This window comes from Fragaria vesca, linkage group LG6, assembly GCF_000184155.1.
Source record: "Fragaria vesca subsp. vesca linkage group LG6, FraVesHawaii_1.0, whole genome shotgun sequence".
Taxonomy (NCBI): domain Eukaryota; kingdom Viridiplantae; phylum Streptophyta; class Magnoliopsida; order Rosales; family Rosaceae; genus Fragaria; species Fragaria vesca.
Window position 1 is genome coordinate 34376897 of NC_020496.1, and position 14458 is coordinate 34391354.

Genomic DNA, 14458 nt, shown 5'->3' on the forward strand with positions numbered 1-14458 from the left:
GTTGTAATTCCTCTAAAAAAAAAATTTGTTAAGGTTGTAATTAACAATGGCAATGTCAACCAGACAACCACCCTCGTAAATCTTTGTTCAAATACAGATTGAACAAGTGTGCTACAATTTTTCAACGTAATCGAAGAACTTGCTAACGAAATAAATTATGGTCTCACCTCACTAACCCAATACAAAAAAAAATCATGAAGACCTTACATTATTTGTCTCTTTGCCCCTTTCCGAACAGCATGGACTAATCACCGTCAGCCTGAAGCCCTGAACTACAAAATGGAAAACCGAAGACGTTAACTCAAATCAACGGTGAACATCCAATAGAAACGTACACCTCATCGTAAACGAACGACACCGTATCACAGAAAATAAAAAAATGCAAAAGAACATTCCCATATCACATGCGCCCGCCGTACGACGACACTGAACCGGCAATTCCTGACGACACGCCGGCTGAACCGGTAGCCCAGCCGACAGCCGTTAAGTGCACGCCGTAGCAGTTGATGATGTGGACACATCCACACCGTCAAATGCACCTTCTTCACTTATAAACCTCCAGCACTGAACCTTTAGCTCTCAGAGAAACCATCAATGGCGGAGAGCTAAAGTTTTCAGTTAGCAGCAGTCAATTTCCGGTGAAAAGTTAAACGACTCAGCAGTCAATTCCGTATACGACTCAGATCAGAATCGACGGTTTCCGCGTCGGAAAGTAAAAGCTAAAAGGAGAGGCACAGGTGCTTTTGGCCTTTTTCTTTTGTATTCTCCGATTCGGTTTTGGTGGTCGGTTATTTGTTCTTTATAGAAATCTGGATTAAACTAAAGCCTTGCTTGAATGTCACGCTTGAAAAGTACATGATTACCTCATATCTTATATATCTCTGTATATAAGCATATAGCATTTAGTTACATGCTTGAGCTCTATTTGAAGCTTCTTCTTCCTCACTAAACGGCGTCGTTTCGCAGTGAAAATGTCGGAAGCGAGAGGATCGAACTCGTTCCGTGACGAGCTAGCGAGTCTTTTGGGGGACGCGGGGATCCGATACGCGGCGGCCGATCCTATCGGAATCTCGACGGCGGCGGATTACGGCGCCGGGGAGTCGCCGGAGCAATCGGAGAGCTTGAAGGATCATGTGAAGGGGTTTGCGATGGCGTGGGGGGAGATTCTGCTGGATTTGGGGAGAGGATGTAAGGACATTGTGCAGCAGAGTTTTTTGACGGAGGACTCGTACATTGTGAGGAAGCTTGAGAAGCCCTGCGCCAAGGCGTCCGCGAAGTTGAGGTACCTGAATGAGTTCTTGCCGGAGGATCGGGATCCGGCGCACGCTTGGCCGGTGATTCTCTTTGTTTTCATTCTTGCACTTACAGGTAATACATTGTGCTGCTACTTATGGCTTTTGAATGTTCATAGCTAAGTGGATTATGCAGTTATCCTGTTACTAACTAGTGTGTCATCTCTTTACTAATCTAGCGAAGAGCTGTAATTATTTGTTGTGGTTCATTGTTTCCTGATTTTGTTACTCTTTTGGTTAGGTTGTTCTTGTGATATTAAAAAGTTGAATTTTGTGTTCTTGTTGGGCTAGAAACGTTTTTATTTTTTTCCGATTATCGACTCATTCACTGAATGGCATTGTTTCTCTTGTGATGCTTAAACTAGCATCATGTCAGTAGTATGTTGATGCTTAAACTAGCAAGAGTAGACTTCACTTGAAACTCAGTTGATTCAATTGTACGCAGACAGATAACTGGTTTGTATATAAAAGGAGTAAAGGATCATACAGGATATCCTTCTTGGTTCAAGAGTGACCACATATGGGAATTCCAGTTTGCCTTCTTGACTTGTATCAGTTATTTCTGGGTGCTGCAACTTGGGTGTGTTACATTAGCTTAAACCTTTGATCATTCAACAGTTGCCAAAATAAGTATGTTGCAGTTCCTGGCACTGTGCTGCCAAGCAACAGGAATCTTCTGAATATGGATGTGAATTTGTGAGTGGTGATGTTAGCATACCAACTTTAGTCAGGTTTTATACAGTTCGGCTGTACTAGTGTGGTGATACTCTGGTGAGTGTTGATAGTTTTGGTAAAATGATTAAACAAAAGCAAAAATCTTTAAGAGAGAGAGTTATTCATATACGAGAATTATAGTTCTCTTCTACATTTGTTTTCAATGGTGGGTGTAATTTTTTGTTCCCAAACATTGATTTGCATTTTGATCTGTCCTCAACATTATCGTGTCACAGAAAGTTATCCTACATTAGCCAATGGTTTCTTCTGAACTCAGGACTTTGTGAGTGACTTGAATTTGACTGCAATATGCTTATTCCAAAATAGTATAAGCTTGTTATGGTTTGTAATATATTGGCAAATGTATGCAGCTTTATGTATAACTACTGAACACAACACCTTGGTTCGACAAGTGAAGAGAGTGCAAATGCATCCTCCCAGTGCTAGTCATGTACTACTTCCAGATGGAAGGCGATTGGCATATCAGGAGCAAGGTGTCCCAACTAAAACATCTCGGATTTCACTGATTGCTCCTCATTCTTTTCTTTCATCCCGACTTGCAGGTAATTAAAGCTACATAGTTTGAGATGGTAGTGATATTGGGACCAGAATCTATGCTCTTGGTGAAATTCATACGAACTTAACTCCATTTATTTTGTTTTTGGAATTTTCCCTTTTTTTGAAGGTATGCCGGGAATTAAAATATCATTGCTTGAAGAGTTTGGTATCCGCTTGATCACATATGATCTTCCTGGCTTTGGGGAGAGTGATCCTCATTCCAGCAGGAATCTTAACTCATCTGCATTGGATATCCTGTGTTTAGCCAACGCCATTGGTATTGAAGACAAGTTCTGGGTACTGGGACACTCAAGTGGAGCCATGCATGCTTGGGCTGCTCTCAGATACATTCCTGACAAAGTTGCAGGTATACTCATCCCTATAAATTTTTTATAGTAATTTAATTACCAATTAGGTTCTGCACATGGTTAGCATTATGTTGTTTAATTAACAACCCTTAGAGATCTGGACCTTATTTTATGTCTCTATTGATTAGCCTAACTTTTACTCTCAATTCTTATTACATTACTTCTTTTGGTAATTATCTTTAGTACTTTTGCAGGTGCAGCTATGGTGGCCCCAATAATTAATCCCTATGAACCTGGCATGACTAAGGAAGAGATGAAAAGAACTTGGGAACCATGGGTTCTTAGAAGGAAGACAATGTACTTCTTAGCACGTAGGTTTCCAAAGTTTCTAAACTCTTATTATCGCCAAAGCTTCCTGTCAGGAAAGCATGACAGAATTGACAAGTGGTTATCTCTCTCACTGGGCAAGAGGGTAGGTTCATTATAATATGAAATTTCTTTGCCTTCTTTCTATCATTGTGAGAGAGAATGAATCAATGCCAGCTTGAATTTTTCTCCCTTTTTCGGTAATGCATGATGATTACATGGGGAATGCTTGGGAATTAGATTGCTTTTTCTTATAATGTTTTGAGTCAGCTTCTTATGATTAATCATAGATGATTGTACATGTTCAGTTGAGTGCACGAGATACCAACTTTCAAAATCTTGACATGTGCAGGATGAAATTCTAATTGAAGAGCCAACAGTGGAACAGCATTTGCAAAGGGATGTGGAAGAGTCGATCCGCCAGGGCAGTACTAGACCCTTTATAGAGGAAGCTGTGCTACAAGTATCTAAGTGGGGTTTTAGTCTGGCAGATCTTCAGGTGCAGAAAAAGTGTCAACAAAGAGGAATTCTGACTTGGCTCAGGTCCTTCTACAGTGAAGCAGAGTGCGAGCTGACTGGATTTCTAGGTCAGATACACATATGGCAGGTTTGTGCATATACTTTTCCTCGTTATTTATGTTCAATTCTATGTCATCACTTATGACATTCTCTTTGAGAGCATGTACAATCACAAGGTATAAACATGCATATTCTCAAAATAATGCATATTCTAAATGATGTTCATCGCTTATTCTAAATGATGTTTTAGATCAACATCAGATCATGTCTTCAGCTGCTTTCGTAAGTTTTGAGGTGGTGGAGCACATGTCTCAAATCCATTAATTCCAACCACATATATTATTGATTTCATTTAAATAACTAAATATACTAAATATAAACTCAGCAAAAAAAAAGAAAAAAAAAAAGAAAAAAAAGAAGCTTCACTCGACTTGAGAAATTTATGAATGCTATTAATTTAATATCGTTGATGAACAGGGGATGGATGATCAGATAATCCCACCGTCAGTGACTGACTATATTTCGCGGGTTTTACCCGGAGCCTATGTGCATAAGCTCCCAAATGAAGGCCACTTCTCCTACCTGTATTTCTGTGATGAATGCCATAGACAGATGTTCACTACCCTTTTTGGAAGCCCTCAAGGTCCAATTAAGGAAGATGTTGTTCCAACTCAATTGGAATCCAAAGAGCTATCATCATCAAATGTTGATTCTCCCACTAAGTAACACATTCTCTGCTAATTTGTTCTGCTTAAATCTTCTGATGTAAATACCACAGGTTGCTCCCATGCTCAGCGGAGCATGAAAGAAGAGAGTTCCAAAGTTTTGGAGGATTTAGCACTTTTGACAACAGCTACTTAGGAGAGCATGATGCTGCAGTTTACATGATGTGTTGAACTGTGGGTGAACTGTTTGACGTTTCCAGCCGAAGCTTCTAGATTTTGTGTGGCCAAAGAAAGGAAATCAAAGCTCTTTTTGAGAACATATATATGCCACAAAATATGAATATCACCGGGTTTGACCCATTATTTACTCAAATTTACTCTTCTCTACATGGTACTTTCTTTGCTGCTCTTTCAGTTTTTATGTAAATTCTGAAATGACCACATCATCCCCTTGACCAGGACATGGTAGAGTCGAATGCTGGCTATGAAGGCCAGTAACAACCAACAGCATTTACATGTTTACTTGAGAGTACAAGAACTGATCGACTAAAGAATTGGGAACCTTTCAATATCAATACATATTAACTTATTCCTGCTAAGCAAATTCATGAAATTAAAATTACAATGGCCCTGCCAATACGTGGTCCAGCTATAAGAACCTCATAATATGAATCTGCTTCTACAGAAATTTCCCACTAATATACATCATAAATTGTCAACCTGAAACAGAGATGATACTCCTAAAACTCAAATATTGAGAACCGAGCCTCAATTCCCTTGGAGCATCAGCACTAGCCAGTACCATCAAAATGCAGAGCTGCTCCCCTTGGTTCTTCCAAGCAAGGTTTCTTTGGCTTCGTTAATTTTAGAAGCAAGGTAATGACTACCTCCTGCATCAGGATGGTTAGCGACCATCACCCTCCTATGGGCTTCCCTAACCTTGGTTATGGGAACACTCTCCCTGAAGATAAAAAACCAAATATATCAGATGGAGAACAGATGTAACATAACAAAGATTCATAATCACAGCTTGGGACTTGCTACAAATGAACAGGGCCAGCTGTCTCTGGCTGCGCTCACGAAAGGTAAATATATATTCAATTTCATAACAAATAATAGGCTTACAAGCTTAATCTTGGGCTCGTCTACTTAACAAGCTGAGCTCAAACTAACATAGTAACAGCCGCTAGTAACTACAGACACTGCCCACAAAGAGTTGATCAGAGACTCAGAGTGTAATGCACTGATAACTCTTCCCCATTTACTTTGTCAGTTTTGGAAACTTGATAGTCTAGCGTATTCTACAATTACTCCAAAAAAGAAAGCTTTCAAGAAAACCAGCAAAACATGCACTTGGACATCAACATAGTCGGCTAGGTTTAATGATGGCAGAGAAGTGTTCTAATACTTTCACAGCCAAGCAGGCCAGAAAGCATTTTATAACTATTCGAGCACAGGCTGAGCCCCAGTTATATGTTGGCAACCAATAGAGACACTCAGTTTAACGCCACAACTATACACTGACCTGTGCGGCTGTGCCCAAAGGCTAAGAATTGAGACACTCAGTTTAACGCTACAACTATGGTTAGAAGACTAGAGAGATGAAGGGACCATAAAAGAGCAACTGAACCATAGCCTCTGCTGGAATCTACACCTGTCCAACATTATACAAAATGCAATGTGATACCTGACTCCAAGTATTAGAGCTGCTTCCCTCCTGGTCATAGTAGGTTGAAAACCACCTTCATAGAACTTACGCAGTGTAGGCGGTCTTGCTTTGAATGCTTGCCAAGCCCTAATGCCATACTTAGCAGCATACGCAGCAGCAGCAACAGCCGCTCCCCCTATCAATGCAGTTACCTGATGCAAATCCCATGCATAAGCATCTATTATTGCAAGAAAAAAAAAAATCTAATGTACACAAATTTGCAGTCAATTCTTACTTTAACATTAAAAAACGAAAAAATTAGATGTAAATTCAAATACAAATGGCTAATGGATACAAAGTCCATCAATTTCATTCAAGTGAACACAAAGAAAGCTTCTTTATGATCATAACCCAGAGCCCATCAAGCCTAGAAACTAGAATCAATAATCTCCTCATTCATTAGGCGCAAACTGATGGAATTTCATCAATTTCCCACACAGTTTTCAATATATTACAAAGCTTCATTCTTTTATCTGGGAAAACAAAGATGGGTTTAGCTAAACGCTTCAGCGAATCCTCAAATCGTTTCCCTAATTACCCTTTTGCATATCAGAACATTCAGATTGGGAGGGACATGGATTCGTATAACGAGAGAGAAATATATGAAGGAAGATGGAGAGAATTGAAAAGGGCACTCACCATTTTGGCTGGAGTTTTGGAGGTTCGAAGAGACAGTTGCGTTGATGAGGCAAAGGGTTTAAGGGGTTTTTCCTGCGACTGATCTCTGATGGGAAATTTTCTTTTCCGTGAAGCAATAAAACCCCCGCCGACTCCACGACCAGAACATACCTGCTTGTAAAAGAAGCCAAAGAAAAGGTCTCAAATTATGACGTGGCGGTTTTCTTTTTAATATATTAAATGGATTCATAATTTTTTTATTTTTATTTTACATATAACAATGCGGGCGACAAAAACACAATAATCAATATATAGATGATCACGAAAAGCAAACTTAAGATTCTTGAATTTTGAAGGAGCAAACTTAAAGTTTTGATGATAATTTTGATAAGTACTGTGCCTACAAATTCACTGATATTTTAGCATTGAGTGACTAGGATTGCCTGCATGACATAACACCATGCTTGTCTCGGTCTTTTTTTTTTTTTTTTTTTTTAAAAGAAGCTAAAAGACTGAATTACAAGGAAACGCCCCTCAGGCAATCACCACCAAACAGAACAAAATTAACTGTTACCCTAACAAAAGTCGACAAATTCGACTCCAGAGTCCCAACAAGAAAAAAAGTGGACTAATAACAATACTCATCATAATGTGCCTAGTTAGTAGTCTAGAGTTATAAAACAATTGCTGCTTATTAACACAAGTACACAAGCAAACAAGGAGTGAACAATTAAGTAAATCAGGCAAAAACTATGTATAGAGATTTGCTTTCCAAAATCGTCTTGATTTCTTAAGTTTCCGTTAGAGGATTAACAAGGAAAGTTCTTTAATTTCCTTCTCTCACAAGGTGTACGTGTTCGCAGAGCTAATGCATGTAAAGCCTATAAAAAGAGAGTTCCATTAAATTCAAGTTGACATATAGCGGATTCTACCATTAACAACATTCAAAACTTTGTACCATTGTTGCGTCGTCTACTACTTGATCGAACTAGCTTATTGCATTGTCGTGTCCAAATAGAACCTTGAAGATTTACAGTAATATGCAGTCGTTTATATCAGTAACGTTGGCCCTCTTCTTTTTCTTTGGTGCATTGGAAGCTCGCCCTTATCCGATGAACTATAATCCTCAACAAGACTTTGTTTCAAGAACCATCACAGTTGATAAGCATGGCCGAGGTGATTTTGCCTCTGTGCAACAAGCCATTGATTCTATACCATCAAATAATTATGTGTGGACTCGTATCCACATCAACTTTGGCATCTACGTGTAAGTAAATATTATTTCCAAGTTTTTACTTATAAGCTTTACCTCTTACAAGTAATTCACCCTGTGCAGGGAAAAAGTTGAAATCCCTCAAGACAAACCATATATTATTCTTGAAGGAGACCCAAATCACTTCCCTGTGATTGAATATGGATCGGATGCTGGAGATGTTGTTAAGAGTCCCGCATTTAAGTTATATGCAGATAACTTTGTGGCACGCAATATAGTATTCAAGGTTAGAAAACAGATTATGCAAGCAGTAAATTAACGTATAGTTCAGTAATAATTACTACGGTATTTATAGATGGTTTTCGTTAATAATTTCTTTTTCCTAATTTGATCTGGTAATAGAACACATATAACCGTCTTCTTCCACCAAAGGACGGCCGTGGACGGAAAATGGCTCAAGCACCGGCAGCTGCAATATATGGAGATAAAGCAAGCTTTTATCAATGTCGTTTCCTTAGCGTGCAAGATACATTGGCAGATATCCAAGGTCGTCACTATTTTTATGACTGTTATATTGAAGGCCGTGTAGACTTTATTTGGGGCTTCGGTCAGTCCATCTATGAGGTTAGAAATCCATTTCCTCTTTTCATTCTTTCTGTTTTGCTAGCTATTCAGAAATTAACTTGATTATTTTCTCACTTAATTGCATGGTTTTTAATTCAATCAAACTCTTTGCAGAAATGTCAGATAAATTCACTAGGTTCGGGCTATATCACAGCGCAGGGTCGTGATAGCGCATACAACGCTACTGGTTTCGTGTTCAAAGATTGTTATGTATACGGATCAGGTCCTACATTGCTGGGAAGAGCATACAGGCCTTACGCTAGAGTGTTGTTTGTTGGAACTTATATGGAAGATATCATTAAGGCAGAGGGTTGGATCGCACCATGGAATAATGGTCAAGAGTAAGTTCAGTTATTCTTTTTAATCTGATATTTTTGTAAGTGATAGAGTGATATCACTGGTTTTAAACTTAAAATTATGCAAAACAGTACACACTTAAGTTTTTCTGATTCTCTTTGGGCATTGTCGATGAACAGTTACTTGACTGCGTTCTCGGAGGTGGATTGCAAAGGACCTGGGGCAGAGTTGTCCAAACGTGTACCATGGGAGAAGAAGCTATCAGCTGAGGAAGTGTCTTATTTCAGTAATGCAGCTTCTTTCATAAACCAAGATGGATGGATGCAAAAACAACCCAAATAAAGCCCTTGTTAATTTAAGCAAAAATTGAAGACATGAGATCTTGCCTAGCAAGCCTTTGTATTTTGTATTTTGGATTGAAGAACATGTAACCTGCACATTGCCAAGTGTGCTTAATTTATCTGCTTATGTCATCTTGATGCTATCAGTTTAGTGTGCTACACATTTCAATGACACAGTCAGGAATGATTTCCGCAGCAGATTTCTGAATAAATTGATGAATTGATTATGTATGTTGAGAAAGCATGTAAACTATTGCTTCAAGTTGGTGAGATTCATCATTAATATTATTTGATATTATTACTAATTCACTGAACTGAATTGTAACCTGTTTATGAATTTGGCAGGAACGTACAGATTGTTTTCTGAATTTGAAAACCTACTCTTCCGGCAAGACAATTAACAACCTTTATCCCAACATCAAATAAACAACAACCCATAAATTAAATACATATATTATTCACCAAGTCAAGAAATCAAGAAAATTCAGCAAGACTATCAGTTTTCTATGAATTGGGTCCCTGACATATATGATATATATCACCATGTCAAGCACCCAGATAACAGAAAGTATTGTATTACAGAATATAAATCAACAAATATGAAAAAATAACCATATAGCCTGCAGCAGCATGACAACCCCTGCAACCAATTTTAACCCACACCAATTCTTGAGGATCAACAAATTAAAGGAATAAGTAACCTTTATTTCTCTTTTGTCCATGAACTCACCAACAGTTCATGAAACAGCTTAATTTTCTTCCCGTATTCTCTGCTGGTTATAATCAACTTCCAACTTCAACACTGCTCACTTTGCTTTCTGTAGTGATTAAAGTTGTATCCACCTTTGGCGGACCAGAATGCCGCCTCGGTCTGGCCGGTGAGGCTGGGAAGGAGAGTCGTTTCTTAACAGACTCGCTATCCTTTTCAGTGATCCCATTCTTTTCTGCTGGACTCTGCAACCTGGACTTGGCTCTTGCAGATTTAGTTGGTATCATGTAACTCGGAAGTGATGGAGAACTGTCCATGCTTTCATCATCCCTTACTGAAGAGGCAGCAATGCTGTGCCTCCTAAACTGAACTGACTGCACACTGGCTATGCTATTTGTGTCTTCATCTGGGGTACGAACACCACCCCTTGGGCTTGGTGATGGCTTCAATTTTCGAGCTACTTTTGTAGAACCTGGCTTTGAAGGAGTTGAAGGTGACCGGAATCCAGGGTGGCTTGGCTTTTCACTGGCTGTAGGGGATTGCTTATCGGAATTTAGGAGGTATCGAGCATATGACTTGTTGATTTCTCCAGGGGAAATGCTGCGAGAAATAACACTCTTAACAGATGAGCGGTCCTCGTGGATTTCTTTATCTGTCGTGCCACGACTCTCCCATGGCCGGGCAGCCATCCACCGTTCCAACCAGCTCCAACCCCAGGTGGGATTGCTTGGATCCATGAACATTGGATTTACAGTTTTTGCAGAATTCTTCCCATTTTTCTGTAGTGAACCAAGGTTAAAACCAGACTGAGGTGCATTTAAGTTTCAGGAAAGTTGACTATACATTCATTTATATAGGTATGCAATCATGGTCTCAAAGGTGGGCCTCTATAGGTCTCGAAATTTCAGTACATTCATTTGAGTACCCCTTGTACAATTGCAATCATAAGTTCATTTAGCTGCACTTTTTGAACCCTTTCATCTCAATGCATAAACTATATGAGCTCAAAGGGTTGGTACTTGTTAATAACGAAGTGTACGCCTTTTTACTCCAATTATGGAAAGTTCTGTGATAAAGTGAAACTGGCAACCTAACTTACAGTTATAACAAAACAAAACAAAAAGCAAAAAAAGGCAGGCCAAATGAACAAGGCTGGAGGAAATAGTCCTGAATATTGCAGAATTGAAAGAAGGGTTTGGGTACAAAAATTTGGTTTCAGGCTTGTAAAGGGTAACCAAACTCATAGTTAACCTAAAAGCCTAGTAATTCAGTAATATAACATATTAATCCCATATGACTTTCATCACCACACCGTAACTCAGGACAGAAGATAATGCATTAGCTATCCATCTCCTCCTTTCAGCTCATTTATGTTATGTGATATTATAGGTTTAGGATTACCTGATGAGAGAAGGCATAAGCGAGTGCTCTTTCCCTTCTCATTGCTGCTTCATGCTTGCTTAATAGGTTTGCTTCAACTTGCTCCTTTGACTGTAAGCTATCATCCCATTCATCCCCAAGCTGTAACAATGTTCAAGACGAGTTAATAGCTTCGAAGAATAATTATCTGGATACAAGTTCGAATACAGGCTTTTTCTTTAGCTATGGCTGAATCAACAATGCAAGAACCAGTGCATTTTCCACCAGCTGGGCAGCTGGGGGAAAGTTTTGAACCCAAAGCTTTTGGGAATTAGGATTGAATCAAACTAAGGTCAGGACTCAGGAGGTTTCAGTTACTGTGGAAAGCAGTTAAAATTTGTAACCAATTCCAACTGGTGGCCTCATAGTCATAGATACAAATTATAAAGAGCTAAAAGTATTAAAACACACCTGCAAAGTCTCTTTTGCATGTTTAAGTAGGAGTTGTCTTTGGAGAGCCTGGTTCTCCTCTAACATTCTGATCCTCCTAGAACGTATTTGAGCTTGCACACGAGATAGAGTCTGCATGCATTTGAGGGTATTTGTCGCTTGCCGTTTCACAACAGATCCCTCGATCAATGTTTTCAGCCTCACCAGCCCTCTTAAAGCCCTCAATGCCCTTCTCGCCTGAAAAGTTCAAAAACAACTCATGAAATATCTAAAAACGTCCTGCAAGTTGTATTTCTATCAACCAAGATACTCGTATAAACACTGACGTAAAGATGTCAAAGACCAATATATATTTTTATATTTTATGCAAGGTAGATACCAGGTATCCTCGGAATGCTGTTTGAATCTTGATTGCTGCCACTTCCTCCCTTGATTTTCCAGCATATCGAGTAACTGTGGGCAATCTGACAACCTCTGGGGCAGCTTGAGCTGGAGGAGGTGTAGGAACCTCTGGCTCAACAGTTGCAGTCGCGGTGATTGCAACAGGGTAAGCATGATTTTGCTGCTCATTCACCACATTGGTTAATTTGACCTCTTCTTGTGGAGGAAGAGGTGGCAATGTGGGCGGTGGTGCTAAAGAGGTAGACTCAAATTGTGGTTGTTTTTGCTTCCCAAACCATTTCTTCTTAGACTTATCTGATCTCTGCAGTAAGAGTTGCTTATCGGAAACCTATAAGCACAAAATAAGAAAACACGGTGCTAGCCGAATAGGAATATACAAACAAACCTGTTCTTTCTTCTCTTTAGAATCAGGGCTGAGAGCTTTCTTTACTGAAGAAAACCAAGTTCCTTTCCTCCCCATCTCTTTATCATTCCCCTGATCCACTCCTTTGGAAAACAATAACCAATTTATACTTCAGAAATCACTTGCGTAGAATTAGCAATATCATATACAAATATACAGAGTTCAAACAAAAAGGGAGAGAAAACTGCAAATCCCTCAGACTAAACAATTTTAAGGATGAAATTAATCCCATAAATACAAATCTGGGGGGGAACAAGAAAAAGAGGGATTTTTCCTGAAATTCATGCTTTCTATAGTTCGAACAATCATGACTCTCATGAAAAAGAGAACTGCTAATAAATTTCTAACCAACAAAATAGCTAAACATTGACCGACCTATATCAGAGAAGTTCTCAACCAAATTTGAAAACAAAACTCCAAAAGACAAAATCCTCAGTCTCCCCTACATTCTCCTACCCTCACTCAACAAATCAATGAAGGAGGAAATCTCTCCAAAGTTATTAAAGGAACTGGGTAGCTTCCAAATCAACATGGCAGAAGAGCCAGATGTCAAAGACTCTCACTTTAGGCCAAATTTAGCAACCCAGTTCAAAACTGTACAAGAATTACAATGAAAACCCAGCATTTGACAGCAACCATTGAGTGAAAACAACTGGAAGGCTTGAAAGAACAAACCTTTGAACAAAGTGTGGCAGATCTCAAATGGCCCCCTCCTCCTTTTCTTTTCTTCCTCAGGAAACCAACAAAAGGGACTTCTTCAATTCAACAGACTTGAAGAAGACTAGAAGCAACCTCTAATAATAGGCAAAACTCTCTCTTTTATTCCATTTGTAAAGCAAAAAAAATCAGATCTTGACACACAAGAACATTTCAAGGCCAAAGGATTGGTGTGGTGGTAGAGAGCAAATATATGATATTGAAGGGAAATGAAAGCCCCAGCTGGGTTTTGCTAGTGTGACCCCACTCTCGCTTCTCGGTTTGCGCAAAAAGTGGGTCCCACAGATTTAACAGAAGACTTTTGATCTTAGGTGGATGATGGATGGATCAGATGCCCCTCTCTCTCTCTTTCTGCGTCTTGTCTCCGACACTCTGTTCCTCCTTCCTTCTGTTTCAAAGTAACAACCTTTTACCGTAGCAGGTTGAAGTAACTGACTGTGTTACTGTTACTGGTCTTGCGGCTAACTGTTTGTTGTCCTTGTCCTCTCACCAACCGTTACCACGTAACACCCCCGCCATTATAGCATCCTTAGTGTTAGCTTACTACAACTATTTCTGTTTTTCTGTGGTCTGTTTACCCATCATTATCGTACTCTGTAATAGAGACGTAAGAACGTCTTTAGTGCAACTTCATTAAAATGAATAAACTTAAATCTATAATACGTCGTTATGTTTTTGTTTAAGTATCTTGTTCCCTCACCAACACATGTTACAAATTTGTTTGTGTGATTTTGTTTTCACTCGTCTTACGTTAATGATTGTTTCTCATGGTTATTGTATTCATGTATTCCTGGTTGGTGGTATTTTCCCCTCATTATCTGCTTCATCTTCTCCTTTAATTATATCTGTATATTTATCATACATCTAGTATTCTTATGTTTCTTAATACAAGAATTAAATTCAGTTTACCCCTATGAGGTTTAGGAGTAACTTCATGTTAATCCCTATACTTTCAATTTCATCAGTTTACCCCTCAAACTTTTGAATTTCCCTCAACCGTGACCAATGTCTCATTTTCTGTCCAAATCAGATGTTAATTGCTGACGTGGACCCAATCTCATGAGTTAAATTATGTTTGTACCCGAAGCTTAGAAAATTTTCAACTTAGTTAGGGATAAAAAGGAATGATTTTTAAATTTTTTTTCACTAGTTTTTTTGTTAAATGACAATTTTAACCTTAACAATGGGGCTCGTA

General features: G+C 39.0%; 4 protein-coding genes across 4 annotated transcripts; 2 read left to right on the forward strand and 2 right to left on the reverse strand.

Moving 5' to 3' along the window:
• Nucleotides 1-971: 971 nt before the first annotated feature.
• Nucleotides 972-4793, forward strand: LOC101302091. Its single transcript, XM_004304353.1, has 6 exons — nucleotides 972-1368; nucleotides 2378-2569; nucleotides 2692-2931; nucleotides 3127-3344; nucleotides 3591-3845; nucleotides 4235-4793. Exons 1-6 carry the CDS (start codon nucleotides 972-974, stop codon nucleotides 4481-4483), a joined length of 1551 nt encoding a protein of 516 aa, XP_004304401.1. The 3' UTR covers nucleotides 4484-4793.
• Nucleotides 4794-4878: 85 nt separating this feature from the next.
• LOC101302379 (mitochondrial import inner membrane translocase subunit TIM14-1-like) lies at nucleotides 4879-6909 on the reverse strand. The gene is made up of 3 exons (XM_004304354.1): nucleotides 6770-6909; nucleotides 6110-6282; nucleotides 4879-5383 (listed from the first exon to the last, which is right to left on the reverse strand). The coding sequence occupies exons 1-3, from the start codon at nucleotides 6770-6772 to the stop codon at nucleotides 5227-5229; spliced, it is 333 nt and encodes a 110-aa protein (XP_004304402.1). The 5' UTR covers nucleotides 6773-6909; the 3' UTR covers nucleotides 4879-5226.
• An 879-nt stretch (nucleotides 6910-7788) lies between these two features.
• LOC101307329 (probable pectinesterase 29-like) lies at nucleotides 7789-9224 on the forward strand. Its single transcript, XM_004306187.1, has 5 exons — nucleotides 7789-8015; nucleotides 8085-8247; nucleotides 8364-8585; nucleotides 8700-8926; nucleotides 9062-9224. Exons 1-5 carry the CDS (start codon nucleotides 7789-7791, stop codon nucleotides 9222-9224), a joined length of 1002 nt encoding a protein of 333 aa, XP_004306235.1.
• Nucleotides 9225-9697: 473 nt separating this feature from the next.
• Nucleotides 9698-13610, reverse strand: LOC101302677 (protein IQ-DOMAIN 1-like). Its single transcript, XM_004304355.1, has 6 exons — nucleotides 13222-13610; nucleotides 12529-12629; nucleotides 12121-12444; nucleotides 11763-11978; nucleotides 11334-11453; nucleotides 9698-10711 (listed from the first exon to the last, which is right to left on the reverse strand). Exons 2-6 carry the CDS (start codon nucleotides 12601-12603, stop codon nucleotides 10007-10009), a joined length of 1440 nt encoding a protein of 479 aa, XP_004304403.1. The 5' UTR covers nucleotides 12604-12629; nucleotides 13222-13610; the 3' UTR covers nucleotides 9698-10006.
• Between the last annotated feature and the right edge of the window lie 848 nt (nucleotides 13611-14458).

Bases quoted from the DNA above. Each gene is read 5' to 3' on its own strand.
- LOC101302091 (XM_004304353.1), top strand. From the start codon at position 972: ATGTCGGAAGCGAGAGGATCGAACTCGTTCCGTGACGAGCTAGCGAGT. The intron at 1,369-2,377 runs GTAATACATTGT...AAATGTATGCAG, and splicing joins TTTCATTCTTGCACTTACAG to CTTTATGTATAACTACTGAA. The intron at 3,846-4,234 runs GTTTGTGCATAT...GTTGATGAACAG, and splicing joins GTCAGATACACATATGGCAG to GGGATGGATGATCAGATAAT.
- LOC101302379 (XM_004304354.1), bottom strand. The intron at 5,384-6,109 runs GTATCACATTGC...TTTTATCTTCAG, and splicing joins GCTCTAATACTTGGAGTCAG to GGAGAGTGTTCCCATAACCA.
- LOC101307329 (XM_004306187.1), top strand. From the start codon at position 7,789: ATGCAGTCGTTTATATCAGTAACGTTGGCCCTCTTCTTTTTCTTTGGT. The intron at 8,248-8,363 runs GTTAGAAAACAG...ATCTGGTAATAG, and splicing joins CACGCAATATAGTATTCAAG to AACACATATAACCGTCTTCT. The intron at 8,586-8,699 runs GTTAGAAATCCA...AACTCTTTGCAG, and splicing joins TCGGTCAGTCCATCTATGAG to AAATGTCAGATAAATTCACT.
- LOC101302677 (XM_004304355.1), bottom strand. From the start codon at position 12,603: ATGGGGAGGAAAGGAACTTGGTTTTCTTCAGTAAAGAAAGCTCTCAGC. The intron at 11,979-12,120 runs GTATCTACCTTG...TGAACTTTTCAG, and splicing joins CAGCATTCCGAGGATACCTG to GCGAGAAGGGCATTGAGGGC. The intron at 11,454-11,762 runs GTGTGTTTTAAT...ACATTGTTACAG, and splicing joins ATGCAAAAGAGACTTTGCAG to CTTGGGGATGAATGGGATGA.